Here is a 13,057-nt window from a genome sequence, read left to right as displayed (position 1 = left end):
CAGATGCCAAAGTCAGGATGGTGTTGGGAAATGAAACAATGGGTCACTTGGAGTTGGGGCCAAGGTCAGAGCCATGGATGCCAAGGCCTGACCCTGGCTGTGGGGGAGCAGAACTGGGTGCTTTACAGAGGCCAAGTGTCTTTTAGAGGATGACATTATGAGGTCCCAGGGAACACACAGGCACAGAGAAGTAGAAAGGAGTTGATCCTGTGACCCCAGAGATGGAAAGAGTGGCAGCCCGGCCACTTTTCCACTTTCTGCAATTGTGCTTTGTGAAAAGCTACTTTACACAGATCCCCTTTTCTTGAAGCTAAGTTGAGCGGGTTCCTGTTCTGGGCAACCAGGTTACTTCCAAGACAGAAACTGACACAATAAGAGCAGTTGCAAACCACAAGCCATCAAAGAAAATGTTGGACCTGGCTGGGGAGGTCCTCAGGGAGTGCCAGGTAGTGGGGATTCCTGGATCCCCAGAGTCTCCAGGAATGAACTAGACAGGAAGCTCTTTCATGTTCTCAGCAAGTTATATCACAAGAAACAATCAAAACAGGCCTGGGGCAAACCAGGCTTACACCACAGCAGAGATGTGCCACCTCTAAGGGAATCCCTCAGGGCTGCATACAGAGGATGCCAGCACCAGCTGCAGGTGAGGACTGCTATGGCTCTTCAGCCCCATGACAGGAGAAGCCTCCCCAATGCCCAGTGATCAGAACTGGGGACAGTCAGATCTGATCAAGGAACTCATGCCACAGCCAAGGAGGTGAGTCAGCAACTGACGGTGCCTAAGGGTGGGCTGGGCTAGACCACAGACCAAAGCATGGTGCCATCCTGAGGGATTCTCTCCCCCAGCCCACCACCAGGACAATAGTAGGAGCGGAGTCTGGCTAGAAAGCCCTCAGTGGATTCAGAAATGTGGAATAGAACATATCCCAACGGGATATCAATTTCCAGAGGGAGGGGGTAAACTGGGAAAGGGGGAGTGTGGAGGATGGTCTGCATCTCCCCCTCTGATGACGAGAAGATGTCTTGAGCGGGGCTAAATGTGTGGTTTATCCTGCAGGTGGCAGGATGGTGAGGATTCACACCTGGACCAGACTGAGATAACTAGAGGAGCCCTGGACATCGCCTGGAGACTGAGGACCTAGGGACTGAAGTTGTCATGGCCCTGGGATATCTCTGCAGCGGCTGGATGTGACCTTGGGCTCTCTCCTGTTGGGGCAGGTGTGGAGGTGTGGACAGACATCAGGATGGTTGTCATTGCCCAAAAGCCCCTACCCCCACCCCGACCTTCTCTCCTCATTCACTCTCCAGTGCTTTGTCTGAGGGACACACCGGCAAGATCCCTAACCTGCACTTGTCAGAAGTGTTCTTGGGCTCATTTCTACAGTTCTAGAGCCAGGTTTCCCAAACCCAGCACTCTTGACACTTGAGGTTGGATAATTGTTGCAGGGGGCTGTCCAGTACACTGTAGGACGTTCAGCAGAACCCTGGCCTCAGAACCCAGTAGAGGCCAGGAGCACATCGCCCCCTAACTGTGACAACCAAAATTATCTCCAGATATTGTCACATGCCCACAGGAGAGCAAAATCGTCCCTGATTGGGAACCATGGAGGCAATGAGGCATGTAGCGGTAGTCAGAACAGAGGGAAGAGAGTTGCAAGGGGAGTGTGCTCAGCAGTGCCCGGGGCTGCAGGGGGCCCCTAAGATAGGAGGTGAAAAGTGCGCACTGGGTCTGGCGTTCACTTTCGATCTTTGAGCAGGTCTGGGTACAGGAGGGGCAGAAGGCAAACTGCAAGGGTTGAGGATGTGCACTCAGTGAGGGAGGCTTCCCTTCAAGGACTTCTGGCTGCGGAGGGAAGGAGTGAGGTGGGATGCATGGCTGAGAGAGGGTTCTTTTGAATATGGGAGAAACTTGAGCCATGAGGAAGGAGATAGCTGAAGAAAGCTTGAAAACGCAAGAAATATGTAAAAGAATGAGGTAGATCCTGCAGACTGTACTGGAGGCACGTCCATGGTACTGCTCAATGAAAAAAAAACACGACAGGGCCAATTTTGTTTTTTTGTGAAACAAAACCCCCAAAAGTTCTATAAATGCGTATATATATGCTATGTATATTATAGATTTATGTGTGCTTTACGTTACAGATTTATGTTTGAATAAGCATAGAAAAAGGTCTGGAGAGATATTCAGCAAAAAAGGTATTACCTAGGGAGGGTGGGATCAAAGTCAGAATAGGAAATAGGAGTTGGCGATGTGGAGGTATGGGGTGGGATGGGGTACAGGGCAGTAGGGTGGAAGGCTTTCATATCTTTACATACTTCTGTGTTTCATAAAGCTAAACAATTAAGTGCTCACAAAAATACAAAAATAAAAGGAAGTGAATTTACTGGGTTGGGCGGGTTTGGAAAGGCCACCTCTTCCTCTGGGACTAGAAGGAAAGAGAACAGACACTGATCTGTATGTTGAGGGGGTGCGAAACCAACGGGGTTCATGCCTGTGTGTTTGTGATGTGGACGGACAAGCAGTCAAGACACCTGAGAGTGAGCAAGGACCGAAGGTCAGGGTGGGAGTGGGGGCTTCTGAGCAACGGCACTATGGGGAATAACTGAGGGAGATGGAGGTGGGGAATGGAGGGAGAGAAAAGGATCATCCAGCTGCATGGACTGGGATAGAACCCAACTGAAAGAAAACCAACCAGGAGGACTGTGGAATTCTGGAAGGAAAAGGAAGGAGGTTAGGTCCAGCAGGGACACCAGACACAAATCTCTTAGGTGTTACAGCCTGCCACCCATTTACTACAGCAAAAACAGCACCTACAAAAGGGGAAGAGGCAGGAGGGGCTGGCAGGGATCTGTGCCTGACTCCCTACCCCTTCTAGGCTCATAGCACATCTTTTCATTTGCTGTTTCGCTATAGAAAACAGAGCACTAGTTATACTTTTTCTTCAGGTGCGATCGTCTGGGAGTACAATTTCTAGCAACCCAGTCTTTACCTGCAAATATCTAAGAGTTTAAAGCAAAGTTCAACTTACTTCAGGTCTCTGATTTTACAATCTGGATTACGCAGTACTTGGCAGAGCAAGTGTAGCCGAGACACTGGCAAATTGCACAGCTGGAAGGACCTAAAAGAGGTGAGAAAGCAAAAATAATTTAAAACAAAATAATTAAAAACAAAATTTTAAGCCAAAGTCTTATTTTGGCTTTTGTTATCATACTAGTACTAACCTACCTCTTCCAAAAACCTTAGGAGGTATTACTCCATTTTGAAAATAAGGAAATAAAAGTTCCCCCAAAAGTAAATAATTTGCTCAAGGTCACATAGGTAGGAAGAGAACGGAGGTCAGTATTCAGGTCTATCTGACTCCAAAGCCAAAGCCACGTTACTGTGTGCCAGGCATCAAGGTAAGCACTTTAAATACACAAACTATCTTATCTGGTCCTTAATTCAACGAAAGGTATTGTAGTCACTATTTTGCAGATGCTCAGAGAGGTCAAGTGACTTGCCCGAGCTATCTTTACAATATAACTGATTCTTGGTCATCAGTACGAATAGAAAAATTAATGACAGTAACTGAGAACTATGAAAGTTCAATAGTAAACTCCCACTTAGTCAACATGCTTAGGAAAGGAGTATTTGGGGTTAAATTTTGAAGAGAATTTAAGCCCTCCAATAAAGGCAGTACGGTTAGGGGTATGAACTCCATCTAAGGTTGATTTTCTGGAAATCCAGAATGAACTAGAAGCCCCTTTTTGTTTCCATCAGTGTTTAAAAATCTCTCAATGTATTTGCCCATTATTTAACTTTATAATATACAGTTGGACTGAAGGTATCATGAATTCCTCAAGGCACTATAGCCAAGGTCCTTCATAATTCTGAGTCCATGTAACCTCTCCTACCCCCTTTCCTTCTAGTCCCAAACATAAACACTTGCTGTACCTCCTTTCTTCTCCCCACTTTCCTCAAACACACATAGCTCACGCTCATTTCTACCTCTATGCTACTGCCCACTGAGGAAATACAACTATCAGATAAAAGACTCAGGTTAAATCCCTCCCCAAGTAGTGCTCACTTGTGCTTCTGCTCACTCTTGTCTCCTTCTCAAGGTCCACTACCCCTCAGCTGGCCCTACAACTAAAGGAGAGGTAACTGTCCATCTTAAACTGAGTACTGAGAACAGACTTACAACCAGTGGCATTTTCTAGATAACACAGGCATAAGCTTTTTTGGCTGTTTTAGTCAGTAAGTCAGGAGAACTGTATTTTATAGTGCACAGAGTCCATATTATTATATAAGTGGTTTACCTAAGCCTCTTTGAACTCCAGCTGTGGACGCTCTGTGCAGGTGCAAGTCTCATGGAAAGAGCCCAGGCTTTACAGCAATAAATACAGGAGTGCAGCTCTGCCCCTTACTAACCTGGAGCTCTTGGAGGCCTCAGTGATGAAGTATACGCAGAGGAGAGTGACAAACAATTCAATGCTAAGTTTGCAAGCTTTTCCAGAATAGTCATCAACATCAAAATAGCAAAGTCCCCAATGATAATCTTGATGACTTATGTGCTCATAACACTTTATAATTACAAAGCACATTCACAGAGTGACACTGAAGACTAATAGATACACACACACACACTCATACACACACAGTTACAGAGGCTAGCCCAGGGCCTGGCACATAGTAAGTGCTCAAAATGTTAGCTTTCCCTCAGTGTCTACCTACAACAGTGTTCAATATGCGATAGATATTCAATAAATCATTATTGTGTTGATTGACATAAAATATGGAAAACAGAGATGTTCCTTTTTATTTATAGACAATGCTAGAAATGATCATGTGCCTGAATACTTAAAATAAACAGTAAAGTCCATTGTTTCTGAAGGCCAAAACACAGGAGAAAAGACATTACTATACTTACTGATTAAGTGTCAAAGCTGGTGGCATGAATGCTGAGGCTCGCTCTTCCTCCTCAAATCCAAGTAGATGCTGGCACTTCAGAGTCACTGACAGGTGACTGTGACTACTTTTTACACAGAACGACATAGCCAGAATGTCCATTTTTGTATAGGTAGGTTGAAGCAGTATAATTGAATTTAAATCACCAATTATCCTTTTTGCATATTCTTCTTCCTGAATCTCATACAAGCAGTGAAACAAGTCCATTGGCTCAATCTGTAGCCTAGAAGATTTATCCTTTATTTCTTTCTCAGTCCACTTCAATAACTCCTCTCGAAGTCCCGGAGAGACTTTTCTGCCAAAAGTAGTTTCCAAAGCCTTCCCCTTTCCTTTATGTAAGAGGCCAAACAAGAACTGTATCGTTAATGACGAAAACCCTTTTCCATATTGTTGGAATATTTCTTGCCACGTTTTCCCCACTTGATCAAAAAACATCCAGCTGCTGTCATTCTTCAGGGCATAGAACACAGCAGTCAAGAACTCTTGGAAACTGAAGTGAAGGAAAGTGTAGACATTGACACCTCCTTCAGCTTTTTTCAAAAAGTGATTGAGAAAAGTGCAGTTGGTATCATACACTCCTATCCCATGTCTTCTGAGGTCGCTGACTTCAAATAGGACCTGCTGGTTCTGCAGTCCCTTTGCAGCCAAAGAGCAAAGGCCCCACAGGCAACTTTGTCCCTTCCACACGGAGACGCCTGTAAGGGTTTTGAGGCACTTGGAAAAGTAGAACAGATACACATCAGTCATGGTCTGAAGTGACCTCATGAGAGTCCTGTCATCATCTCCCTGTGACTGCAGGACACTGCAGATCATCCAGGAGATGATGGGAAGAGAAGACATGATGTCAAGGCCCTCACTTTCTCGTAGATCATAAAAGACTCTCATTGCTGTATTAGCACCCAAAAACTGACTCAAGAAATATGCTCTCTTTTCAGCATCTGTAAACCACAGGATCTCTGCCTGGATAGGTTGTTTTAACAGAGAGTGGAGTTTCTTCATGGTCGTAGGTCGGGCGGTTATCAGGAGGGATGATTCGGGGAACAGCTTTTTCCTCACAAAACTACATAAGAGGGTCTCTACTGGCTTCCTTTCCTGGGGGTTAGCACTAAGATCCTCTTCCTGGTCACCTATAGTGTGCTGAAGCTCAGGAAATCCATCAAGAATAAACAGAAGCTTCTCTGGATACATAAGAGTAACGTCCAGGATGGGTCCGTTTATATCTTGAAAAGTGTTAGTGATCAGGTCAGCAGCACTAAGGTTAGCAATATGGCTTATTTCTCTGCAGTTTACATAGATGAGATAGTCAAACCTGCCTGGAGTGACCGTTCCCGCTGCCCAGTCAAACATGAACTTGTGCACCACAGCTGTTTTCCCAGTCCCCGCACATCCCTGAAGCACCACAGTTCGGGATGAGCTGGAGCCCTCTTCATCGGGATCAAACACATGTTCCATCTCAATAAAATTATCTTGTTGAGGAATTCCACAGGATGCCTCTTCTGATATACAGTGCTCTTTTACAACAAGCAGTCGCGACTCTATATGCTTGCCATGGTGATAACATTTATCGACTCCTATTTTTAGGTATTTTTCTTTTAGATGTTTTCTAAATACTTCCCGGTAATCTAATGAGGTGACACCAAAAGTTAGTAACCACAGAATCCTAAGCAACAAACAACTATAACTAATACTACCATCTTCACTTGGATGTCTCACTTACAGGTCTAAACCTGAGCTCTTGATTTCTACGCCACTGCTCCCTCCCCAAAAAAAACTCTCCCCAGGCATTTCATTTCAGTTAAGTGGTGCCACCCAGTTGCTGAAAAAAATATTAGGAGTTATTCTTTATTTCTTTTTTCCCTTGAATCCTTCACATCCCATCAATTAGCAAGGCCTAACATTTAAACCTCCAAAATAAGTTTCCAATCCACTTATTTATCACTAGGTTCTCAAATACTACCCAAGTACAAGGCACTATCAGCTCTTCCCTGGACTGCTGAAATCACCTCCTACTCATCTACTCTTGCCCATCTATGGCTCCTCTCCACACAGCAGCCCATGTGATCTAAAAATATCAACTACATCACGTCACTGCCCTGCCCAAAACCTTTCAAGAGCTCTTCATTGCATTTGGTATAAAATCCAGATCTTTACCTTATCCTACAAAGTATGCCACAATCTGGGCCCTACCTATCTCCCTTCCCAGCCTCATTTTATATCACCATCCTTCTCAGTCCCTACACTAAAGCCACAATGGCCTACTTTTAGTTTATCACAAATACCATGCTCTTTCCCACTCCAGGCCTTTCCACTAGCTATTCTCTCTGCCTGGAACACTCTTCCTCCTGCTATTCCCATGGAGAGCTCCTTCTCATCCTTCAGATCTCAACTTAGAAATTACTTTCTAGAAGAGGACTTGCCTGACCACCCAATTTAAAGCATATCCTCTCTACTATTCCCTTTCCCAGCACTCTGTTTTCCCTACATAGCACTTCACTTATCAAAGTTTATAATTGCCTTGTTTATTTTTTCATTTTCTGTCTTTCCCATTAAACAATAATCTACATGAAGGCAGGGACCTTGTCTATCTTCTTCCCCATAGTACCCTAAGTACCCAAAATGGTGTCTGACACATAGTAGACACTCAATAAATATTTATTGAATATGGCTATAAATGCTTTTGAATTAAAAACAAGTCATTTATTATTACCTATTCTGTGCCAGATACTGTGCTAGGCCCCTTGCATACGTTTCTGATTTTACTCTCACATTAATCCCATGAAGTAGGTATTACCCACATTTTACAGTTGAGGAAATTGACACTCATAAGCAGGGTCATAAGTTCATGGGTAGGCAATCTGTGCACAGGTCTCATGCTCAGAAGGACCCATGCTTGGTGTAATGCTCTGCTGCTGCTATCCTGAATATCTTATTTTAATTCTAATTTAGATTTTATTCCTCCTCAAAGCCCCAGTACATGGTTGTATATCCTAGTTGTAAGTCATTCTAGTTCTTCTATGTGAGCCACCATCACATGGCAGCTGGTGTGATTCTGTGACGGGGAAGCAAACCTGAGCCACCAAAGCAGTGAGTGCCAAACTTTAACCACTAGGCCATCAGGGCTGGCTCTTAATAATTTTTGAACCAAGGATCCTGCCTTTTCATTTTGCACTGTACCCCATAAATTATGTAGCTAGTCCTGCTTACAGCATTAGTAACTTGTCCAAGGTTCAACAGCTAGTAAGTGGCAGAGACTTAATTAAGATTCAGGTTTGTCTGAAGCCCTGATCTATGTGCTTAAATACCATACTACATAGCTTTTCACCTTCTGTAACTAGAAAAACTAATCCAAAGAGTCAGTTATCAAGTTCCAAATCCTGTTAAGTGAATGTGTAAGCTTCTTGTAGGATTTCTCACAAAAGTGTTCCTTGGAACACTATTTTGCAAGATATTAATAGGAGAGCTGTGAAAAAGGTGCCCTGCAGTCAAATAAGTTAAGGGGCATGCACCCTCTCTCCCCTTTAAGAGTTTCTCAATGTATATTAGCATATGAAAGGCTCTGAGATGACCCACAGTAAAAAAAAAAAGGGGGTGTTTAACTTTGTTTAGTCCAGCATTTTCTGGTCTTAAATGAATATAGAATCCTTTTCTAAAAGCAAAGTTATTAACTCCTGGAGAATAGTGTTCTGTAGAACTCAGTTTAGGGAATGCTGATCTAGATGAGTGTTGGCAAACTTTTTCTGTAAAATCCTGTAAACAGTTTAGGCTTTTGGGTCTCTGTTGCAATTACCCAACTCTGCCATCTTAGCCGAAAGCAGCCATAGACTTTATGTAAATAAATGGGCATGGTTGGTTCCAGTAAAACTTTTACTTAAAAATCAGGCAGCTGACTGGATTTGGCCCAGCGTCTCTAACTTGTTGACTTCCATCAAGATCATCCCAGAAGCAGACTGGTCCTTTCTAGCCATAAAGTTTTGTACATCTGGTGCTTGATCACCATAATGGGAGGTCCTCCCAGTATTCGAATACCTATTCTATACGATATAAAAGTCCTACTTGTTATGATAGTTAAAGGCTTCATAGATGTTACCAGAAATATCAATAACTATTGCCCAATGAATATGGGAGAGGAATGGGGATGAGCAGCCAGGTTCATGAGAGGCATTATTCCCAAAACAGAAAAAGAGAATAAAACAGAAAAGACATCTACCTATAAGCTCCTTCCATGAATATGAAGCCAGAGAACCTGAAGCAGCTGTGGGAGGAAAAGAGTTGAGGTTAAGAGTAGCACAAAAGACACCTTTATACCAAAACATGAAATATACAGAAATTTAGTCAATTACAGCCATTCAGGCTGTTCCACAAACAGAAATACAACCAAGAAAGTAAGTTACCTCACATCTATTCTAACTTACCCACCATGGTATTTTATAGCTAATGTTCAACATAAAGTAAAATGTAAGAACTTCCCATATAGATAATTTAGGATGTAAACACCTACATTTATATGATCAATAAGGAAAATTTTAGGCATGAACTTAAAGGGGTATACATTATTTGAAGACACTGTTTTTGGTATTTTGCTTTCCACTGAACATTAGCCTATTGGTTCTGCTGCAGCTTCTGTTGAGCCTAACTCGTTAATGAGAAGGAATAAGGCATTGCTGATGTTAGTTCAACAGATAGATACAACGACTTACACTCAATACATAGACACACACACTCAATCCAAACACTTACATCTATAGGTATAGAGATAAAAATATACACATGCATGCGTGCACACACACCACACACTCTCCTCAAAATTCCTATAGGTTTTTAGTATTTGCACACTTTCAAAAGCAAGAGTGAGACTTATAGTTGGGAGAAGGTGTGACTAGGTGGATGAGAGGAAGCAGAGTCTGGAGAGGCAGATACTAGAATGTCACAGAAATGGGCAGGCAAGTGAGTGGTTTGTTGAAGATAACAAGTTTCTATTCCCCTTAACTAAACATCCTTTGGAGTTCAGGAATCAGTCACAAGGGAAAGGACTCCAGCAATCTTCACTCTTTGCTCTTTTGTGCTGTCTCCTGTGAAAATCTGTGGTTACAGTAGGGGGAGAGACTTAAGAGTCTTTTATGATTATAAATGCTTTTGGAATTATGGAAAACAGTAGAAACCACAATTGCCTCTTCTCCTTTCTGTCCTTTTCCTCATTTTGGGAAACACAAATATTGTGGAGGCAGTTTCAAGAGATTATTAATGGACAAATATGGTATCCATGTAATATCTTAACATACACACTCCTATGCACATGCAACACAATTTTAACGATTTGCAAGAATCCCAAAATCTACGAGGAGAAGAAGTTGGGGAAAGATAATGAACAGGATTACCTAGATTATACTCTCTCTTCCCACATTTAGTTACTCACCTTTCTGTTCAGACAATAAACTCCAGGTACAAGCAGGTTCCATATCTTTTCTTTTCTTTTGACTGTTCATCCTGGCAAATGAAGAAGACCGTAATCCAAAACAGAGATGATGACTGTAAGGCACAGTGGAAGCCCAGAGTAAAAAAGTAACTCAAGAAAGACTACCCATTTCAGGCATTATAGAGCTTAGGAAGAGAGAAGGCCCAATAAGCAAGTAGACAGCTGGGGTGGGACTTGGAGGATCATACGAAGATAGACCAAAGCCAACAGTGTTCAACTTGAAGATAAAAATACTAAAAGAGGATAGAATGTCTGTAAACTTTTGAAAAGTACACATACAGGGAATGTCAAATTGGGCTCTGAGTTGGGTTACAATGGAAAGCATAGGATTTAGGGAGTATACCTCTAATGTTTAGGGTCAAGATAAGAAAGAATAACTATGACCTTCCACAACATATTTTTGGTGCCATTGGTAAAGGGAGAATTCTAAGACCACAGATTGGAATACTGTAGTATAAGAGAAACAGTCTAGAGAGTCAGGAGACCTAGGCCCTAGCTCCATGTCTGTAACTATCTACCTATAGACCTTGAGTAAGATTCTTCTACTTTCTGGGTCTGTTTTATTATTTTTAAAATGGCTGAGGGAATTAACATTGCCCAGGTTTCTTTTCAGGTTCAACATTGTAAGATCAGTGGTTCTCAGTCCCAGCTGCACATTAAAATCACCTTCACACCACCCTCTGAAATTTCTTTTTCTTTTTTTGCAATATTACTTATCACTTTCTAACATACTCGATAATTTTCTTCTGTATTACGCTTATTGTTTTCAGTCTTTCCCACCTAAAGTGAACTACTGGCCCCTATTCTCGGCCTTGGCCATGAACTTTGCAGGTCCACACAAAAGAAGTGGAGCTTATTTTCCCAACTCTTGTCTTTGAGCTCAGCCTTGAGACTTGCTTTGGCTAATGGAGTGTACACAGATGTGACTCAAGCAGGGGCGTGAAATATGCTTGCACAGTTGAACATATCCCCTCTCGTGATTCTGCCACTAACATGAGATGAACCATGAGAGAAACAAGCCTCAGTTAGTTCACTAGTCTGAGGATGAAGAAATACATGAAGCAGAGCTACTCATTTACTCACAGTCCTGCAGTAAGAAAAGTAGAATCACCCCAGCCTGAGTCAGAGTTGCCCAACAGAGCCCTGCCTAATCAGCTGAATCTCAGTTGGCCTCCAGATCTGCGAGAATAAGTGCTTAATAAATTCTGAATTTCTCATGCCACCGAGATTTTGTGGTTGTTATATATCATTGTGGCAATAATTAACTGATACATCTTGCTAGAAAGTAAATGCCTAGAAAGTGTTTGGCATAGAGAAGACATTCATAAAATGTTTATTGAATGAATGAATGAATAAAAGCCTTTTTTTAAAAAAAATTCCAATGCCCAGTCTGCATTCCTGATAAATTAAATCAGAATCTTTGATGACGAGGTTTGCCATTGATTTTTTTTTTAAATCTCCTTAGAGGATTCTAATACACAGCAAGGGAAGAAAGCCACAGTTCAAAGATTTAGTTATTTTTGATAGAGGTTAGTGTATTGGTGAAACACACAAGATTTGGAATCAAACAGATGTTTCCAAGCCCGGATTCTACCACTTACTAACTATGTGACAAGCATGGAGTTAATATCTCTGAACCTCACATTCCTCAACTGTTAAATAGGGTTAGCAAGGGTACTTCCCTTATAAGGTTATTATGAGGATTAAGTGAGATAATGCACATAAAGTATTCAGTACACTACATGGTACACAGTAAGGGCTCAAAAATCCTAAACTATAGCTAATGTTGGCGTTGTTGTATCATTTAATATGGAGTAGAAATGTCTTTGAACTCAGACACTCCTTACTTAAATCCCATTTCCACTGCTTTGTAGCAATATGCTTGAGTAGATTACTCAAACTCTCTGAGACTACAGTAACCCATCTCTAAAATATGGTGATAATAATAACTACTTCATTAATTTCTTGTGAGGATTAAATAAGATGACATACATAAAACACTTATCACAGGACCAAGTGCAATATAAATAATGAATGTTAGAGAAAAAAATAAGATGGCATTTATTATAACTGACAGAAAGTAGTTACATTCCATTAAAATCTCCACATAACAATTTCATCGTCATGAGATGGAGTGTTCCCAGCACAGCATTATATTCCCACATCCCGGGCTCTTTTCTCAATAACTAGGAATATCATGTCCTCTAAAAAATAGAAACAATCCTCCAGTTACAAATTACTCCAGTAAGCACTCCTGCCTTCAGGCAATGAAGCTGGAGGAGTGCACGGCCACTTACTCTCTTCCTGGGCAATCTCAGCCATGCACATTATTTCAGTCATCCTTGCAACTCCTAATTGTTTATCCTAGTCTAGCCCTCTCCTCTGAGATCCAGATTTATCTTCTAAAGGCTTACTCAACATCTTCACTTGGATGTTGGCATCCTCTTCTTCTTGCCTCCTTTGGTAGCTATTGCTTGGTTTCTCCAGCATTCTTTCACTGATCTTTGATCTGATAAGAGATCCCATCCCTCTTAGTGGAATAATCAGATTCTCTGTGACTGAATTTTTAAATCTGAGTGGAGACTCTAGGGACTGAGGTTCTGCTACCCAAATGCCTTCAGCTTCCTTAGTTCCTG

General features: G+C 42.1%; 1 protein-coding gene across 3 annotated transcripts in view; it reads right to left on the bottom strand.

The window, feature by feature from the left end:
• The window catches only part of LOC102148739 (NACHT, LRR and PYD domains-containing protein 12), a 39,557-nt gene that overhangs the window by 15,872 nt on the left and 10,628 nt on the right, over positions 1–13,057 (bottom strand). For 2 of the 3 annotated variants that reach the window (XM_014729077.3, XM_014729078.3), the window contains exons 2-5: positions 10,362–10,432; positions 9,156–9,200; positions 4,911–6,570; positions 3,030–3,119 (exon numbers count right to left, since the gene is read on the bottom strand). In XM_014729077.3, coding sequence (XP_014584563.1) covers positions 3,030–3,119; positions 4,911–6,570; positions 9,156–9,200; positions 10,362–10,432 — 1,866 coding nt within the window. Of the gene's footprint in view, positions 1–3,029; positions 3,120–4,910; positions 6,571–9,155; positions 9,201–10,361; positions 10,475–13,057 lie in introns of all 3 variants that reach the window. The other variant, XM_070256858.1, reaches the window with a different exon arrangement.

This window comes from Equus caballus, chromosome X (genome assembly GCF_041296265.1).
Source record: "Equus caballus isolate H_3958 breed thoroughbred chromosome X, TB-T2T, whole genome shotgun sequence".
NCBI lineage: Eukaryota > Metazoa > Chordata > Mammalia > Perissodactyla > Equidae > Equus > Equus caballus.
Note: the sequence above shows the minus strand (reverse complement) of the source record. Positions and strands in the feature narration are given on the sequence as shown.